Source organism: Camelus dromedarius, chromosome 12, assembly GCF_036321535.1.
Source record: "Camelus dromedarius isolate mCamDro1 chromosome 12, mCamDro1.pat, whole genome shotgun sequence".
Classification (NCBI taxonomy): Eukaryota; Metazoa; Chordata; class Mammalia; order Artiodactyla; family Camelidae; genus Camelus; species Camelus dromedarius.
Window position 1 is genome coordinate 35,767,843 of NC_087447.1, and position 18,780 is coordinate 35,786,622.

General features: G+C 54.0%; 1 protein-coding gene across 1 annotated transcript in view; it reads right to left on the bottom strand.

The window, feature by feature from the left end:
- The window catches only part of OTOG (otogelin), an 84,471-nt gene that overhangs the window by 23,608 nt on the left and 42,083 nt on the right, over positions 1 to 18,780 (bottom strand). The window contains exons 28-38 of the mRNA XM_064492535.1: positions 18,425 to 18,541; positions 17,562 to 17,718; positions 14,862 to 14,888; positions 12,192 to 12,359; positions 7,811 to 8,089; positions 5,782 to 5,899; positions 4,952 to 5,031; positions 2,640 to 4,438; positions 1,691 to 1,859; positions 1,274 to 1,419; positions 619 to 708 (exon numbers count right to left, since the gene is read on the bottom strand). Of these exons, the coding sequence (XP_064348605.1) occupies positions 619 to 708; positions 1,274 to 1,419; positions 1,691 to 1,859; positions 2,640 to 4,438; positions 4,952 to 5,031; positions 5,782 to 5,899; positions 7,811 to 8,089; positions 12,192 to 12,359; positions 14,862 to 14,888; positions 17,562 to 17,718; positions 18,425 to 18,541 (3,150 nt within the window). The remainder of the gene's footprint in view (positions 1 to 618; positions 709 to 1,273; positions 1,420 to 1,690; positions 1,860 to 2,639; positions 4,439 to 4,951; positions 5,032 to 5,781; positions 5,900 to 7,810; positions 8,090 to 12,191; positions 12,360 to 14,861; positions 14,889 to 17,561; positions 17,719 to 18,424; positions 18,542 to 18,780) is intronic.

Below are 18,780 nucleotides of genomic sequence, written 5' to 3' on the forward strand. Positions count from 1 at the left end.
GGCCTCTGTGTTCAGTGTTCAAGGACAGATTCCAGTAAGAAGGCTGCAGGTCTTGGCTCAAGAATAGATGGGGAGAGTCAGGACTTTGGGACCTGAGGAAGTGAGTGAGCCCTGCTCACACACCTGTGGAAGAGCAAAGGCAGGGCCCTCGGAGAGGGTACCCCACACAGGGATGCACTGTGGTTGGGCACCGGCCTCCTTGACAGAGGTGTGCATAATGTAGAGCTAATGAAGCTTAAATTCAGGGCTCCTCACTTATACAGTCCCCTTCTTAGAAGGGCCCTAGTAATGTGTCCCATTGCCATATATTCTTGTAAAAATCGCAGACATAGGGTATTTTAACCACAATCATTTAAGACTACTGTCTCTGACCATTTAACTTCTTCTCTGTTACAATATTCCTCCTGGAACATATCCTCCCCTGATGTTAGATTGGCCACAAATATTCTAATTAAAATCAACTCCAAATATACCTAATTTTGCACTGTTTTTCTTTTAGAGGGTCCTTCCCCATCTTTACCTCAGTTGTGAATAAGCCTCAAAGCCCCTCCACCCCTGGACACGCCACCTGGCCTGACTGCTCTTCTGTCCCAGGGGTCGGCTCTCTGATGCACTCACCTTCCGTTTGAAGTGGTCAACGGTGACCTGATGGGTCAGGTGAGTCATGTTCAGCATCACCAGACAGAACGGGGGCCAGTTCAGGTGCCCCTGCAGAGAGAACCCAGCCCTCATCAACCCGGAGCCCAGTTCTGCTGCCTCCTCCTCCTGGGTGGAAACTCTCCCCTCAATCCTCCCTCAGTAGGCCAGGGGCACCCACTGGGGATGTGCAGATGGTGCACAGAAGCCCAGAGAACATTCCAGTTCCATCTGACCTCCTGCAAGCCCAGTCAAAAAAAAAAAAAAAAGCTGCCTCCTTCCACCTGGCTCCTGGGGGTATCCTAGTGGGTGATTCCCTACAGCTGTCACCCTTAACCACAGGCTACATCTTTGAGGTGGTATCTCAGTTCCTCTGCATTTCAGGGCCACCCACAGGGGCCTAGGCAGTGGAGATGAGCTGGAAATGGTGCAGGCCCTAGGATGGCTGGGGGTGGCGCTCCATTCACCCTTTCCCCAAACAGGATTCCAGGAGACCCCTGAGAGACCAAGGGGCCTCCACCTCTGTCCTAGCTTCTGATAATGCCTCAAAACCCAACTCACTGCTCAGTCTCCCTCCAAACCTAAACAGATCCCAAGGCCCCGGCAGGAAGGGAAGGGCTAGGGGGCGGGTAGTCACCAGGTTGGCACTTTTGCAGTCAAGAACATGGACAGTGACCATTTCTTCAGGGCTCTGGCTAAGGATGTAGATGGCCTCCTTGAACAGGGCTGCATGGCTCCCATCAAAGGTGACAAAGCTCAGATCAGGGAAGACTGAGCACCGGCCTAGGGGAAGGCAGGGACAAAAAGAATAAACAGATGCACCCGGGGCCAAGGCCTTTTCCTAGGTGATTCAGAGGCCATGGGGGCTACAGGGTCACTAAGAGATCAGAGGTCACAAGAGTAGGAAATCTACCAGGTCAGGGGTCACACTGGAGAGTGCTTTCACGTCAGGGTTAACTTGAGGCCACGGAGCACACAGGTAAGGGGTACAAGGTCACACTGGGGTAGGGGTACAAGGAAGACATGGGAGGCATCACTGGACCCCAGGACTCACAGGCACACTCCCAGAGCGGACAGCAGCGGTCCCCGCCCACCCTCACAGCAAGGCCCAGGACCCCACAGCGAGGAGGTGCAGCGCCCTGGGGACAGTGTTCTGACTGGTTCACTCGGATCAGCTGACCCTCCAGGCAGATGTGGCGGACGCAGTCCTGCTCGGCAATTGGCTGGAGCACAGGGTGGAGGAACAGCCTGAGTGACCCCCTTGGGACCATACAAATCCTTACCCTTTTAGGTTCTAGCAGGCAGGGGACCCTGAGACACAACTATGAGGGAATAGTGCCTTTACCCTCCCTCCGCCCACCCAACACACCATCAGGGGCTTGGGACTGGGCTAAGCATGAGAATGGGGTGAGAGGCCTGAGTCCCAGAGATGTCTGCATATCTGCCTGGCCTTGCAGAGAGCTCCGGGTACACAGACCTGATAGCTCAGACTCATAGAAACGCAAGCGCACCCACACATACACACTCTTTATCTATTTCTTAGAGATGTGCAGATCTTGCAACACCATATATCACAGGCACGAGAACACACATACAGACAGACGAGTGCTCACGTGGAGTCCCATACATGTAAACACAAATGGGTTCACAAATGGGTATGCAGACACAGACATGCAATGTCCACACCTGCACACCATGCTGTCACACTCTGGATGTCACACCAAGCCATCCAATAGGTCCCTGGGCCCAGGATGGGGCATGGTGGGATCTGCTGTGGCATCAGGGGCCCGGAGGAGCCTGGAGGATTTTTCAGGCTCCAGAAGCTTGGGGAAAGGGTGAGGATGGTGACTAAACCACCATCTGGCAGCTGGGCAGCTGGATAAGAAGCTGTAGCCAGCCTTGAGGAAAGTGAGAGCATGATGGTGTCCAAGCCCTGGGGCACAGGAGGAGGGAAGGTATGGAGGGTCTACGTACAGGGGCAGAACTCTGACAAGTCAACTCACAACACAGATGGCAGACGTATTGGCTTCAGTGGTAGTTGCCAAGGCCTCAGATGAACCCTCCGAGATGCTCTGGGCCGGGGCTGAGCGCCCAAACTGCTTGGTGGTGGCCTCTCCCTCCGGCTCTGCTGGGGCCTGAGGTCCTGCCGAGGTGCCATGGGCCTCAACCAGCTGGGGAAGCAGAACCAGAGAGCTCTCTTGGGAGGCCGTCCTGGCCAAGACTCGGCTGGGCGGATAGGACGTGGGCACTGGTGGTACTGTGCCAGCCCAGGGGCCCTCTAGCTCTGTCACCAAGGTAGCGAGAGTGTGGGCCACAGCGGGCGTGAGCTCTGTGGGGCCCCACTGGGCAGAGCCATATATCCAGGTGGGCAGAGACACTTGCTTGGACAGGATGGCCATCTTCTCTGTGGTGCTTTTTCGTGGGGCAACAGATACTGTGGGGGCCACTCCCTCAGCCACAGCCACAACCCCAGAGGCTGGCAGTGTGGCCCCCAGAAGTAGGCCTGGAGCTGTGCCTGTTGCCGTAGGGACCACATGACTGGGTGGGTGCACCTGGGCCACGACAGCCGGGGTGAGAGGCTGTGCTGGGCCAAGTGTTTGAGCAGGTGGAGTCGTGGCCATGGCGAGAGATGTGGCCTGTTGCTGGAGTGGGACAGTGATGGCAGGGCCCTTGGGGCTGGCTGTGGCCACTGGGGCAGACGTGCCCACCTTGGCCAGGGGCAGACTGGTATCACGAGGCACGCCAGAGAGGAGCTGGGGGGGCCGAGTTGACTCCAGAGATGGGAAGGGTGTGGCCCCGAGCCCATGAGCAGTTGTGGACAGGCTGGCAGCAACTGCGGTCCCCGAGGGCAGGGCCGGAGGCCTGGTGGCCATAGTGGTATGCTGGGCGGGGTGGGGCGGGGCAGTGGGGAATGGGCTTGGAAATGAGGGTGTTGGTGGGCCCATGGGCTGGCCAGGCCTAGGTGGGACCTTCTCTGTGGATGGCACCGTCTCCACTCTCTTGGTTGCCAGGGGACTGACAGGAATCTGTTCTGCTGCTGTTGTAGCCTCAGCTGGGGGGATGCTGGGACTGGGAACACTCTGGGCCTGTACTGGGTGGGGGATTCCTGTCCCATTCATGACCTTCGTTATTGCAGGTGTCTGTGATGCTTCATGGGATCCTGAGGAAGTGGGAGGCCTAGAGGGCACTGCAGGGGAAGCCACAGGCCTGGAGGAGGGACTTGAAGGCAACTCCAGGCTCGGAAAGGGCTGGAGGGGTGTTGTCTTAACAGGCAAGAAGCCAAGGCCTAGGACTGTCACAGCTTTGGTCACGAGAGAGACGCGAGGTGCAGGGGGCGACAGGGAGGAGACTGTGATGTTGGGGCTCCCCGCAAAGATCAAAGTCACCCTGGTCGTCTCCATGGCACCCGACCCCATGCCAGATGTGGGCATCTGCTGTGGAAGAGGGAAGGATGAGGGCTCTAGGGCACGGGGGCTGGCCAGGTGGCTGGCAGTCACTCCCTTGCTGGCTGGGGCTTCTGTGGGGTGGGCAGGGAGGTTAGATGTGGTCATCCCCAGTGGCTGCCGCAGCGTCGCCTGAGTGAGGCCTGGAGACAGCGTTGGCCCCTCAGTGGCTGCCTCCGGTGGGTTCAGGGCTGTGGTGGGTGAGGCAGCTGGTGTGAGCGCTGGCCTGTGGGATGGGGCACCGGGCGCTTCCTGTGGAAACTGTAGCTCCTTATCACTGGGAGTGGGCAGCTCTTGACTGGGAGGCAGAGTCTCATTGCCAAGGGCCTCTGTGGGAACCAAAACTGCAGGCTCCACACCTGGGGCAGACAAGAGAAGAGGTCAGTCAGTGGGGCAACTGCTGCCTTAGGGGGTCATCACTGGGCGGGGCTGTGGTGTGGGGCTCCCGGCCTGGCACCCTTGGTGAGGTGGGGTAGGCAGCTTCTGAGGCCCAGTTGGGCTGCCTGACCAACCCGGGGGCAGCTGCATGTGGTGTGGATGACTCGGAAGTCAGCAGTTCTGGACTCCACCCCACACCCCAAACCCTGAGCCCAGAGCCAAGAGACTTGACGTCTAAGTCTGGCTGCCCAGCATTCTCAGCACATGACTGCAAGCCAGTCCCTTCCCCACATGGGCCTCACTTTTTCTCTCTGTGAAATGGGGAGAATGGACTAGGTGAGGTCCCTGCCTGCTCCATAGTGTTCTCCTTCCAGAGGCCCCTATGCTGACCCTCCTTCTCCAGGGACCTGGGGCTCTGGTGAGCATGACTGGCCAATGAGATCCGGGGGATTTACAGGACATCCAAGAAGGGATGAGAAGTCCAGGCCACTCACAGTCCTCTAAGTAGACGCATCTCTGGGTGACTTCATCCAGGACCTTGGGGATAGGGCATGCAGGCACACAGCCTTCCACCCTGAGGACAGAGCAGGGAGCCAGTCAGCGGTCTGGAGCATGGAGAGAGTTACTTCTTCTCACCTGGACTGAGCACAGGCCTCATCCTTTCTTATGACACACGTGTGTGTGTGCGCGCACGCGTGCACACTAATCACACATACACTCACATGAACCTCCACAGAGACACTGTGTTCAGGAGCACATCTGCACACATATGCATTCTGCACACTCCTGTCCCTCAGACTGAGAGGGGAAACACGAACAAGGTCTGGTTATGCACACACTCATGCACACACTCGCACATGCACACGAGTCTCCATTTAGGCACATTCTCACGTACCTCCTCCAAGCCAGCAGGACTTACATTCACACAGATACATATATGTCCACACAGACTACCAAAACATCAGTGTACACACCCTCACGCACACACACCCAGCTGCACCAACAGCCAAATACATGCAGCTCATATGCATGTACACACAAAGCTGTGTATATAGCTGTGCACCAACAGCTACCCATGTACACCCACATGAACACACACAGGGTTCAGCTACATGCACATATTCACAAACTGATATTCACATACGCCGATATCAGGCAGGTTCACCCGCAACCCCATAGCCAGTGCAGGAAACATACACACACAAGTACATGTGAATACACACAACATGGTCATGCCTGTGCCCACAGACTGCATACAAGCCCATTCACACAGCTGTATGCTCAAACACACTGGCATACACAACATGACTCCATGCCACCTCACCTGGGCACGTCCTGGCAGCTGGCTGCCCGTGGGTCCCGGCAGGTTTGGAAGCAGGGGCTGGCACAGGCGTCATAGTGCCACTCAAAGGTGGAGTAGACAGCCCCAGAGGGCTTGGCATCTGGAAAGGCGACCCAACCCAGGGTCCCAAGACTGACTGAGACTGGGCACCAGCTCCTGGTCAGGTGCCAGAGCACACAGGTCATCCCAGCTCAGCCCATGCCCACCTTGCTCCGTGGAAGAGATATATAGACTCATGCAGTGAAGACAAATAAAATAAAATAAAAGCCAACCTGAAGGGAAACCATACTCCTGAGAGCTAGCATTCATGCCTGGGGGATCCTTGAGATGGGACTCTGGGAACTTGGTGGAGGGGCTGAAGACCATGGGGGGCTCTGGAGTGAGCAGTTGGAGTTGGGCTTTGAGGGGTGGCCAAAGAGAAGGCTGGGACCCCTGATCTTTCCATAAAGCTGGCTCACATCACCCTGCCCCTCTGGGCCCTTGGTAGCCAGGCTTGCCCCCCTGAGACATTGGTGGCTAACAGTAATAACAACAGCCAACTCTTAAATAGCACCAAGCATTACACTCAATACTTCACAAGTATTTACTCATTAATCCTCACAATAATCCTATGAAGGGACACTATTATTATCCCCATTTTATAGATGACAAAACTGAGCACAGAAGATACTGGGAATTTTAAATTTTCCCAGAGATTTCCTTGAAAAAGGCCAGTTACCAGTGCCTTGACAAATGAAGGATTCTCAAGGAAAGTCTGGAGCTGATAGGGGGCTTCTAGGCAGACAAGACCCCAGACCACACTTGTTGGCACAAGTGACTGGCAGCCTGAGCTGGAAAGGAGGGGCAGCCCTGCCTGGGCAGCCCTGTCCTGACTCCCCAGTCCCCACACTGCGCTGACTGTGAAGAATCCTGCTTTTCTAAGATCCTGGAGACCAGAACTCAGAACTTACATCTGGGGAGCACCTACTATGAGCCAGGCCCAGAGCAAAGTCCGGGAGATACAATAAATTCTCACGACAACCTTCTGATCTCCCCACTGTACAGTTGAAGAAACAGAGTCGGGGTGGGGAGTCTCCTCCAAGTGCCAAGGACCAGGATCAAAGTTCAAACCCAAGGCTGTCTGGCTTCAAAGCCTGGGCTTATCTCACCCTGCCCAGTGTCTTCCAGCAAGGGACTCAAGTCCTGCCATCACAGCCAGTGATGGATCTGTCCTGGGCGGGGCTCACTGGTGGACTCCACAGATGACCCCTGAATTTAAGGATGAGCTGGCCTGGCCCTGGGCGGGGATGGGGGATGACAAATGACAGGCTGACTGGGGATATATTTACACATATGTGCATGGAAATGGATCCATTCATACAGCACGGGTGCCCCCATCACAGGCGTGAACACACGTGTGCATGTGCAGGACAGGGAGGCCAATCTGGAGCAATGAATAAATTGTGATCCCTTTCTCCAGAGTTCAAGCAGAGAACTACTTTTGGGGCTGACCCACCTGTCAGGGGGATGGCAAAGCCCTGGAACCTGATGGACTTGGCTGGAGAGGGCATGAAGCTGCCCCATCACCACTCAGAGTCCTGGACCTCCCATAGGGGACAGGAGGGCTGTGGGTTCCACAGCTGGTGCCCCACGGGCCAGTTTTTGAGCTCACAGGGCAGGCATGTGCCCCCATCAGCAAGAAACCTGAGCCAGCAGGCTAGGCAAGCCGCGACCACGATGATCACTTTTCTCAGTTCCACAAAGGCTGCCCTATTTTTAGACTGTGTAAATGGCCTGCGGGAGAGGCAGGACCCAGGAAGCTGGCTGGGCCCCAAGGCACACTGCCCATGGCTACATAGGCAACCAACACGGAGGCTGCGCCACCTCCCAACTCAGGGGTGGCACCCATGTGGCCTCTCTGTGATAGGAGAGTGAGGGCTCCAGCTGTTGGGGGCAACTGGAAGGGTAAGGTGGGAGAGGGCAGTTGAGTGAGGGGCTGAGATGACTGACGGCCGGCTGGGCAGACACCTACCCAGGAGGCGGAAGAGCGAGCCCCGGCGGAACGCCTCCGTGTGCTCGTACAGCCGCAGGGCCAGCACCGAGCCCGACACGGAAAGGAAGGCCCTGGGCTCCACCAGGGATTCCAGGGCCACCAGGCCCCCTCGCCACGTCCCCCGGTGCAGCAAGAAGGAGGCATGGTGGTGGAAGGCATCGCTGCCCTGCCACTTTGCCAGCTCCAGAGACCCGTTGGCCGTGACGTGGAGGAAGAAGTTGGGTCTGTCCGCTGCCTCCAGGGACACCATATCCGGGTCTGCAAAGAGAGCGGGGGTAAGGTCAGCACAGAGAGGGGGGTCCAGACAGGCATGGGGCAGACCCCCAGGCACCAGGCTGCACTCACAGCGACTCAGGACTGGTCCTCCTCCTCCAGGCCTGCCGCACCCCTCCTCAGCCCACCTATCCCTGCCTGCAGGCCGCCCCTCTGCACACACAACCTCCACCCGAGGGAGGGAAGGCAGAGGGTTAAAGCCCCAACTACGGAGCCTCCGGGAGGAGACTGAACTATTCCCTCCTTCTTTCTCTCCTTCCTTCATTCCTTCCTTCCTTTCTTCCTCCCTCTTTCCCTCTCTCCACCTTCCCTCCCTGCTTCCTCCCTCCTGCAAACATTTCTGAGGACCCTCCGGGTACTGTGCTAGTGGCTGTCAGGGTTACAGCCGCTCTGTGGAGCTAGACACTAGACAAGGGCACTAGACAAGGGGTGGTTTGCTGATTTGCCAGGTTTCAGTTTTCTTGGTCCTGATCCTCACAGAATCCTGAAGAGTCAGAATTGGTGGATGTGGGGACATTGAGCCCAAGCCACGGAGGGGAAAACTGTCCCAGAGATGGGAAGGGGCTTGCCCAGAGGCCCAGAGCTGGGCTCTGCTGTCTTCTCTTGTCTCCACAAGAGCCTGCTTCTAGAGAATGGGGCTTGCTGCTGCGTGGATCCCCTCCAACAGGGTCCTGCAGGGTCAGTCCCCAAATCCAGAGCAGGTGTTCTAAGTCCCTGCCTGCCACGCTGGCTGTGCTGTGGGCAAGTGAATTAACGCCTCTAGGCTGTGAGGGATGAACAGTGTGTGAAAGGCCCCCTCCCCTGTGTTCCCTAGAGGGACTGTGTAGCATTCCTGTTAGACCTCCCTGGGAAGCTGGGAGAAGATATGGGGTAACTGGAGGATGAATTCATTATTAATGTCAACAACAACTGTTATTTATCAAGGACTTAAACTCCATGCCAAGCAAGATGTTAAGTAGGCCCTCTACCTGCTGGTTTTATTAAATCCCAAGAAAGCCTTGTGAACTGTGAATTCATTCATTCGACAGCTAATGTTACTGAGGGCCCTCCATGTGCCAGGCACTGTTCTAGCCACTGGGTACACAACAGGGAACAAAAGGACAAAAACTCTGTCCTCATGGAGCTTACATTCAAGTGGCATGGGGGTGGTGCCAAACATAATGAACAAGCAAATTCCACAACAGGTTAGAAAGCAATGACATTGTTATCCCCATTTTACAGATGACATAAGTGAGGCCGAGAGTCACATGATGGTGGGTGTGGGAGGCAGGATTGGAGCCCAGGCTCTTAACCACTGCACAGCCAGCCCCAGGGAGTGGGCTCGGGGCAGACCAGAGGGGAAGAGCATTAAGTCCCTCGCTGGGTGACTCAGGCAAGTCACTTTCCACTTCCCACTTCCCTCTGGGTCTCAGCTTCCTCCTTTGTGAAGAATGGGGTTGGTCTAGATCAAGGTCTCAATCATTTGTCCTGAAGTCCTCTTAACAGGGGAGAGGCTGAAAGCCAGAACCTGAAGTACAGTCATCCCTTGGTACCCACCGTGGGCGGATACCAAATCCACGATGCTCAAGTCTTTTACATAAAATGGCCCAGTATAGCGGCTATCCATATCCATAGGTTTCACATCTGAAGTTCCACCCATGATTGGTTGAATGTGTGGATGTGGAACTGTGCATACAGAAGACTGTAGAAAGTTTTACCTTAAACAATCAAGTGGTTTTCACCTTTTATTCTTTAAATTTTATTTCTCTTTTAAACTCTCTGTTCAGGAGGCACACTGGCACAGTTCAGATACAGGTTGTTGTGAGGATTAAATGAATTATTACACATGAAGGACTTAGAACAGTGCCCAGCACATGGTAGGTGCTACAAAAGGGTGAGCTATTATAATTAATAAATAAGTAACCTCTCCCAAAAATCTTTAGATGAAGTTGATACTTCAGTGAGATGTGCCAGGTTGTGGTTCGTGTCCCTTTAGTACATCCCATAGGACATCAAGACCCCGAGAGTGAGAGGCTCAGGCCTAAATGACTGCTGAGTCCTCCTCTCTGTGACATTTTCTGCTCTCTATTTCTTCCCATTACAATCTTTCCCATCCTTCAAGGCCAAATTCAAGGGACACTTCCTCCATGTTGCCACCCCAGATCTCACCTGGAAGGCACTTTCTCTTCTGTTGCCCCAGTACCCTGGGCATGGCACAGGGAAGGAGAACAGGATGAGGGTGAGAGCCTGGACCCTCGCTGGGCCCTGCCCCCAGCTGCCCAGGAGACCCAGGTCTGACTGAGATGGAGGCTGGCCTTCACAGCCTCGGGGCATCCTGTTCACAGTGACATTCTCCAAAGCCAGGCTTCTCCAGGGTTCTGCTTAACATACCATAAAACCACTGGAAAATCAACACCCACTTTGGACTAGACCTTACTTACTAGACTAAAATATTGACTGGGGAACAGAAAATTCCCACTAAGCTGATATTGCATCTCAGAGTTTGTAAGACATCCTTCCTTCTTCAAGCAGGACCACACAGATCTGGGGGGGGGGGTCAGGAAGGTCTAGGGAGGAAGTGTTCTCTTTTGGGGTGATGGGGGTGCTTCCGGCCCTCCTGTGGCCTGGTCCCTGGCTCCTCACTGCCAGATTTCCTTATGGAGTGATGTCATTCTTCCTGGCTTCTCCTACTGTACCCCCACTCACACCACTGTGAACACCACCTCAGCTGGAGATGCTGGCTGTGCCTGGGCTGGGCAGGAGCTAAGGTGGCCCTCCCCTCTTCAAAGCCCTTCCCTGCTGCCCTCAGCACAAAGGCTCAACTTCTGAAGTTGGCTTTTAAGACCCTCTCTGGCTCTTTCCAACCCCCCAGGGAAACATGCTTCATCCTAAGATGCCTCTCCTAACTCCCCAAGACTAAGTTAGGGGCTCCTCCTTCCCACAGGCATTGTAACTGTTTTTGACCTGTCTATGCCCTGGATGGGACTGTCGTCTTCAGTGGGCAGGGATGGTGTCTCTTACATCACTGACTCCCCTGTGCTCAGCTCTGTGCCCAGCATGGGAATGGGGATCAGTGAAAGGAAGGGAGGCAAGGAGAGAGGGAGGGAGAAAGAGAGAGGGAGGGAAAAAGAGAGAGAGATGATTACCCTCACAACTAGATAAATCACAGACAGACTGTGAGAATCTGGGAACTAACATTCTTAGATTGGGATGAATGCTCTGAGACATGTCTTGGTTCAAGACATCAGTCGATGCTGGGACTGGCTGTAAGGACCGTCCCTGTGATTACGGAGGTACTGACTAGATGAGGCCAACAGGATTTGTGGGGAGAAACCCAGATCACAGTGACCACACACTACGACACGCACAAATGACCACAGAAGAGAAGGCTTCCTAGCACTATTGAACTGAGGCCTTGACTGGCTCAGGGCCCAACACAAACACCACTCGGGGTCACTCTCCACCAGGCAAGGTCCTGCCACCCCTCAGGCACTACTGAACTCTGAGGAGAAGACAGTGGCTGCTACGGCTAAGCCCTTCAGGTCTGCTGGCAGTCGGAGACCCAGAAGGCTGGCTGGTTCCAGGTGTGCCTCCGTCTGTGTGACCGGCCAGCCCAGAACCTACATCACAGCCTGAGCAAATCAGGAGCCAGCCCCTCCCCACTCACAAGAGAAGGTCTCACTGGAGTCAATATATCAGCCAGCTCCCCTCCGGCATTTTAAGTCTATCCAGTCTGAAAAGCGGAGAGGAGGAGACAGAGGAGGGGTGAAGAGGAGGGAGAGAGAAGGGAGAATAAGGAGAGGTGCGGGGAGAAGAAGTAGAGGCTGCTCCCACCCAGCTCTGCTGGAACAAACTGTCGTATAAGGCGAGGAACAAAGGTACATCTGGACCTTGGTCTCCCTGGTTTTTTCAGGAAGAAGATGGAAGGTGTCTCTTCGAAGGGGCTAAAAGCCTGACTCCAAACCCTGTTTCAGCTGGGAAAGGGCACCTATTGGAGCCCTGAGTTTCTCCAGCCACTGCCAATGGCTTAGGCCTCAACATCCTCCCCTCCTCCGGCACCTGCCTCCCTCCACCAAGGGCTGGAATGGGGCCAGAGGGTGGGCCTTACCGTGGGCCTTGGCCTTGTACAGCGCAGCCGTCAGCAGGAAGTTCACGATGTCCCCCAGCGCCACATCCTCTGCACTCACCAGGACCACGGCACCGCCTGCCACCTTCCTGGCCACCAGGGCACCACCGGCTGCCAAGCTGGCCAGCTGGTAGGGGCCCTTGCCTAGTGCTGGAGAGAGGGGGTCCAGTTTAAGCCCTGCCTCCCTGGGCCTTTACCATCCCTATCTGCCCAGCCCTGCAAGAGGTGGGAAGAGAGCTACGCTTGGTCACTTCTCACCCTAGACCCCAGGGACCCTGATTTCCTTGATGAGGAGAAGGGATGGGAGCCCCAGGCTGCTGGCCCCTGATGGGAACTGACCCTCTGCACAGCACCGGAATCATTTCACAGGAATATTGGAAGCAAGGACACCCCTGGAAGGCATCTGAGCCCCCACACAGCTGTCTCTCCATGGCCCTGTTGCCCTGCCTGAGACTCTGCCATTCCAGCCACTGAGCTCTTCCAGGTCGCCTCTGGGAGAAGACATTAAGACCTGGTCTCTGCTCACCTGAGGTCTGAAGGATAACCGGGAAGGCTTGGGTTCAGCATTAATGTTTATCTACTTATTTCAGACACAGACACTTTTGTGTCTCTCAGATTCTGCAGTTTTCAGTACAGGCTGGACAGGGGCATGGGTTTCCCAGGCAACTGCAACCTTCTAACTGACCTCCCCATTTCTGGTGTGCCCCCTCCTCCAGAGCCTGTTCCCCATTGTGGTGCCCAAGTCACCTTTCTAACCACACTCCTCAATGGTTCCCCTTTGCCTTCAGGAATAGAATCCAAGAACCCAGCTTGAATTCAGGGGCCCTTCATGGCCCAACTCTGCCCACCTCCCCACCTCCCACACCCCTGCCCCTGCCACACTGAACTTCTCTTGCTCTTCTCTCATAAGAGCCATGTGGTATCCCACCTCCCTCGTGTCTCCACTCGCGCTGTCCCACCCACTTGGCAAGGTCCTTCGGTTCTGTGCCTGGGGAGAACGCCTACTCCATCTCTGGGGCCCAGCTCAAATGTCACCTCCTTGGTGAAGCGCTCCCTGCACCCACTCACACCACACAGGCACCTCCTCCCTCCTCCTGTGCTCCCCCAGCTGTCGGAGCACGGCCCACGCTGGTCACACCTCTGACAAGGAGGAGCTTGACCAGAGGTCCATGTCTGTCTCCCCGACCAGACAGGACGCAGGCAGTGCTGTGCTGGGAAATGGTTAGCAACCAGCTCTTAAAAAACGAACAAACAAAACCCCATTTGGTAATGTTTGTTGATTTCCATGGTGTAAATACTCCCACCAGCAGTCAACTTCAAACTATCAACTGAATGTGAAGAGCACACAATCGGTTCTAGACAGAAAGCGTGGGCTGCCCCAGCGCACCACCGGGACGGCACATTAACTGTTGAGTCCCCGCCACCTGGCCAGGGCCTGGACCAGAGAAAATGTTGGCAGAAATGCAGAGAAGGAATGGGTGGGTGGATGGGTGGGTGGAGGATGCTAGAAACAGCTTGTCCTTTGCCAGTTACTGCCACCCAAAATGCCACAAAAGGGAGAAAACTCTGCTCAGAGCTATCTTGCTGAAATGTCTTGCCTGGTGTCAGACAGACCTCACTTGTGCAGAGACTGCAATCCTCCCATTACAGATTCGTGCCTTTAGAGGTTAAAGGTCTGGGGCCATCAAGAGCCCCTAGTGGCTAACATTTTTGGGGGACTGCAGTCACTGCGAATGGCCATGTTCTATCCTGGTGCAGCCCTCATCTCACAGGGCCCCTAACTGGTATCCTTGTGTCTAGTCAGTCCTCCACTGTTTTACCCACTATATTCTCTCCAGGGGATGTTTTTCAAACCAAAATCTGATATTGTAGGCAACTAAGGATGGAGCCTTGGGCTTATACCCATATAGGCCTGCTCCTGGCAAGATGGTGCCTGAAAGGCAGGGGCAGAGGGAACCTGAGAAGTCAAAGGTGAATGGCAGGGACTTGAAGGGCATCTAACTCGGCCAACTTGGCCCCAACTGCACAAAGATCAGTGCTGGAAACTATTCCTAGACATCTCTCTCCCCTCTGCACCCCCAACCCTAGGGACGAAGTTAACTAATTTGTTCTAACACTTGACATTAACTTCCCTGGAGTCTTTAGTCATGACGTGGTTAATGCAGAAGTTGGAGCACATCCTGGTACCCTGCGACTTTGCGTGAACTTGAAGAAGAATCTGGGCCATAGGTTTTGCCCCAGCCACCCTCCAGAAGAGCAGTTTGAATTTGCCTTTGCCAACTCAAAACTTCAGGAAACCCAAGATGGTATCCCACGGGCCTAATGAGCTAGATTATAAAGGCCGTGGGGTGGACTGTTGGTGTAGATGGGTTTTTCACTTCCTGGTGAAGCTGCCCTGCGTGAGCACATCCCCAAGAAGCTAGCCTGGCCTGGGCTCTGGACAGAGGCTGCAGGAGCTGCTAGAAACAGAGTTCCGGGGCATTCCCGGGCGTGCACTGTCAGGGCTCTCTCTGCATGCTGGAGTCTTCCTGTCCCACATCACTGCTCTTCCAGGGCTGACAGGGCCTCAGGATGGCTGACACTGTTGTGGCACCAGAGCAGGGCAGGCAGTGCCCCAGCTCCCAAGGCTCCACTTGGGGAGGATGAGCTCACCTTTGTTAAAGAAGTCACAGTCGTATGCTGAAAGAGAGAAAACAGAGACTTCTTGAGAAGGCTGGGAGAGATGGACAAGGACAAGGACCCTGGCATCCCAGCTCTCCCACCTTCTCCAAGGTGGCCTGCCTCCCAAACTTCAAAATTCAGATATGGTCATTGGATCTAGATGTCTTAAGGTGTAGGAAATACAATGGCTCCTCTCTGTGCCCCTAGCACAAAGCTCAAAGAGCGGTCTGGAGTAGGCATTCAGTATGTCTTGAATGAATGAATGAATGAATGCTGAATAGAAGAGTGTTTTGTGTGGCCCCAAAGTGGGGGAATAGAATCAAGGGGTGGAATATCCAATCAGAAATGTTGCAGAAGGTCCTGGAGGAATGTAAGCACAGAAGTCTCGGGTGGGAAGGGACTAGGGCCTCCAGGATCCTAGCCTTTTTCAGGCCCCTGGGTATAGTTTCCATCAGGCTGTGACAAGCTTCCTCCAAGTGTGTGCTCCATGCGCCCTCTAGTGGCACAGCACAGAACCACAGCCTGTTCCCCTGGCATCTCAGCCAGGGAGTCCTCAGTCCACTGAGGTAAGCCAGGGGCATTGCAGGGAGCACCAAAAGGCAGGAGCAACACCATGAGGAGCCAGCCGACCCAGTGGATCTGGAATAAAAGTTGAGAAGGGGCCACCCTCACTCACAGGATCAACACTATTCCTTTGCATTTGGCATTGCCCTTTGGAAAGAGCACTAGGAACCAGGAGATTGACCCACCATGTGGCTATGGGCAAGTATGTGCTTTTCCTTACTCGTGGACTCAGAAGATTAAACTTGAAAAGATCTCCAAGTCTCTGGTTTCTAGCATATACCAAGTCAATGACAGGCCGCCTGGAGAAGTCGCCAAGAGCCAGCTCTCTAGAGACCCGCAGACCTATGTTCAAATCCCATCTCCCTCACTCATCTGCTGTGCATATTGGGACAAGTTACTCAACCTCTCTGAAATTTAGTGTCCTCCCCTATAGGATGGAGACCACCACTAGTATCTGCCCCATGGACTTGTGAAGCCTGGACTAGAGTAAGGCAAGTGCTCACCTCAGGTGCAAAATTTAAGGGGACATCAGAAATCTCAAGAATGAGGACATTAATATTTTACTACGATTTTTAAAATTTTAAAGTTAACACAAAATATCCACAATGAACAAAATATCAAAATTTTAAAATAAAGACAAGAGCAGTGACAGGACCTTGCTGAGCCACACTGGAGCCCAAGGCAAAAGGAAAAATCAATAATATTGAATCCATCATTAATCAAAATTTTGATATTTTGACTATTGAAGGTGTTTTTGCATTGGTTTTAATTTTTTTTAATATTGTCTTAAAATGTGATTTATCTTGATAACTGAGTTTTGTGTTATCCTCTTAAGTCTTATGCTCCAGGCACTGACCTCACTGGCTTCACCCCAGTCCTGAATATTAAATGAGTTAATGCATGGAAAGCACAGGGCCTGGCACACAGTAGATCCTCAGTAAATGTGTGTTCCTTTATCCTTCCTGAAAGATTTTATCAGAGAAGTAGAGGGAGAAGCAGACTGCATTAGGACACAGGGCATTTTTGTTGGAAGGGTCTCAGGGTAAACCACAGAGAAAAAGGAAGTCAAAGGCAGATTCTGCTCTACTTTCTTCCTAAGGTCACTCTGCCTGAAGCCCTGAGGGCTCGGGACATGCCAGCACCCATGTCCCCATGGTGCAAGCCCAGGTATAGAACAGAGTTCTGTGCCAAGTACGTTATGTGCACTCTCTCACTGAAATCGCACAGTCCCCTGCAAGGACAGTACAGATCTCTTAACCCTCAGGTACAACTCAGAGTGTAAGAAACATGCCCCATGTCACCTCACTTGGTGGAACTTGAGTCTGAACCCAGACGTCTGGCCCAGCACCTGTACAACCATTGTACCCCAAAGTGAGGCGTCTTGCACCAGGAAGATCTTTGGTGTGCAGGAATGAATAATAATCAATTAATTAATCATTTACATTTCTATGTATTTTATTTCATCTTTTAAATATTTACTTTTGTATCTGCTTTGTGATAAACACTTACGCTACTAACAGCATACATACGTATGTCTGTGTGTATGTATGTGAGCTCAAAATGTTTTTACTTGATAGAATTGTGCAACCAAAAGCATTTGCAGACCACCACTGCTCTAAAAAAGACTGCTATCTGGTGCTGCCTCTGATGGGCCCCGTGTGTCTCAGCGGACGAAGGGCTTTCACATTCACTGTCCCTTTTGACCCTCACCATAAACCTGGCGAGACAGGTCTATTCCTTCTTTTCCGATGAGAAAACTGAGCCCCAGAGAGGTTGGGGGGTTTGTTTGAGGTCACGCAGCTTGCAAATGGCAGCTCTGGGTCTGAAACCCAGGGCTCCTGACTCCTCCAGTAAAGTGGTTAAGAGTATGGGTTTGCAGCCAGACCAACTGGGGATGAGCCCTGGCCCCACCACCAGCCTGTGTGACCTTAGGCCTGTTACTTAGTCTCTCTCTCTAACCCGTTTCTCTAACTGTAAATCAGGAATCTGCAGTCCTACTTCACAGAGTAGTTGTAAGAATTCAACGAATGATACACATAAGCCAGTTGGTGCCTGGCACATAGTTAAGTACTCAATAAATGCTAACCAGAGTGAGGGGACTCCACAGGCCTGCCCTCAGACACTCACGGCAGAGGCGCGGGGTCCTCCAGTCGACGGCCACCCCATGCTGGCAGCACTGGTGGGCGTAGGCGGACACGCTGGCACAGAAGCACTCACAGTCACCGCCCCGGCTGCACCCACACATGTCTGTCAGGCAGTTTGAGTAAAACCAAGTGACATCGACCTGGAGGAGGTCAGAAGTCAGAGGTCAGAAGACAGATGCTGAATGTTAACCCTACAGGTTCTTGGTTGATGCCACTCAGCCTCGGGAGCAGCATAAATGTGAAGGGACCACAGGATGAGGCGAGCTGCCCATGTCAGGTGAGGGCAGAAAGGCAGCCGGCTCAGAGGGAAATGGTAACTCCACAGTCCAGGCAGACCCCAATGTTGAGAACTAAGCTCTCTCCTTCCCCAGGCCTAGGCTATCAGAACCAGCGGCTGGAGGTGCAGCTGAGAAACAGACATGAGGTGTGGACCCCCAGCCAGGGCCAGAGACTGCCAAGGCCTGTCTGACAGCAGCCCTGAGGCCCTGGCGGGTTCAGGCAGATCTGAGCACTCACTCTCCTCTCTCCCCCGGGGAAGGCCGATGCCACAGCACGAGGGGTCTGTGTTCACCATTCAAAAGAACTTCCTGATCAGGAGAAAGAGCCAGACTGAGACAGGTGTGAAAAGGGCACAGAAGTTCTGTTTGATTCTCTGTCCCAGGTCATCTGGGGACACAGGACAGACTCATCAGAGCAGGCTGGAGGCAGGGGAACGACAGAGATGGGTCTTCCTTCTAGACCTGAGGGGTCTCTCCCAAGGCATGGGGGTGGGGGAGTCTGAGAGCAGAAGGACTCCCAGGGAGGCAGGAAGGGGGCCAGGGGTGGCCAAGGCCGGGGTCCACGCACCACAGGGTGGCAGGTCTCGAACACCTCACTGAGCAGGATGCTGCACTCCTTTTTGGCAAACGGTTCTCGGAGAGGATTCAGGACACATGTGTCTCGAGGGTCAAGGGTGTCTGGGCACTGAGGGGGCAAAGGCAGAGTTGTTGACCTCCCTACCCACCAAATGCCTGTTGCCTGATGTGCTGGACAGACTCTTAGAGTGACCCCTTGATCCCCAGCTCCTGGTGTTCATGTCCTTGTATAGTCCCTTGACCTCAACTGTGGGAGGGACCGAACTGACAAAGTGACAGAAGACAGCAAACGTGAGGGATGGATCTGGTTATGTGTCTGTGATTGCATTATCATGTTACATAAGACTG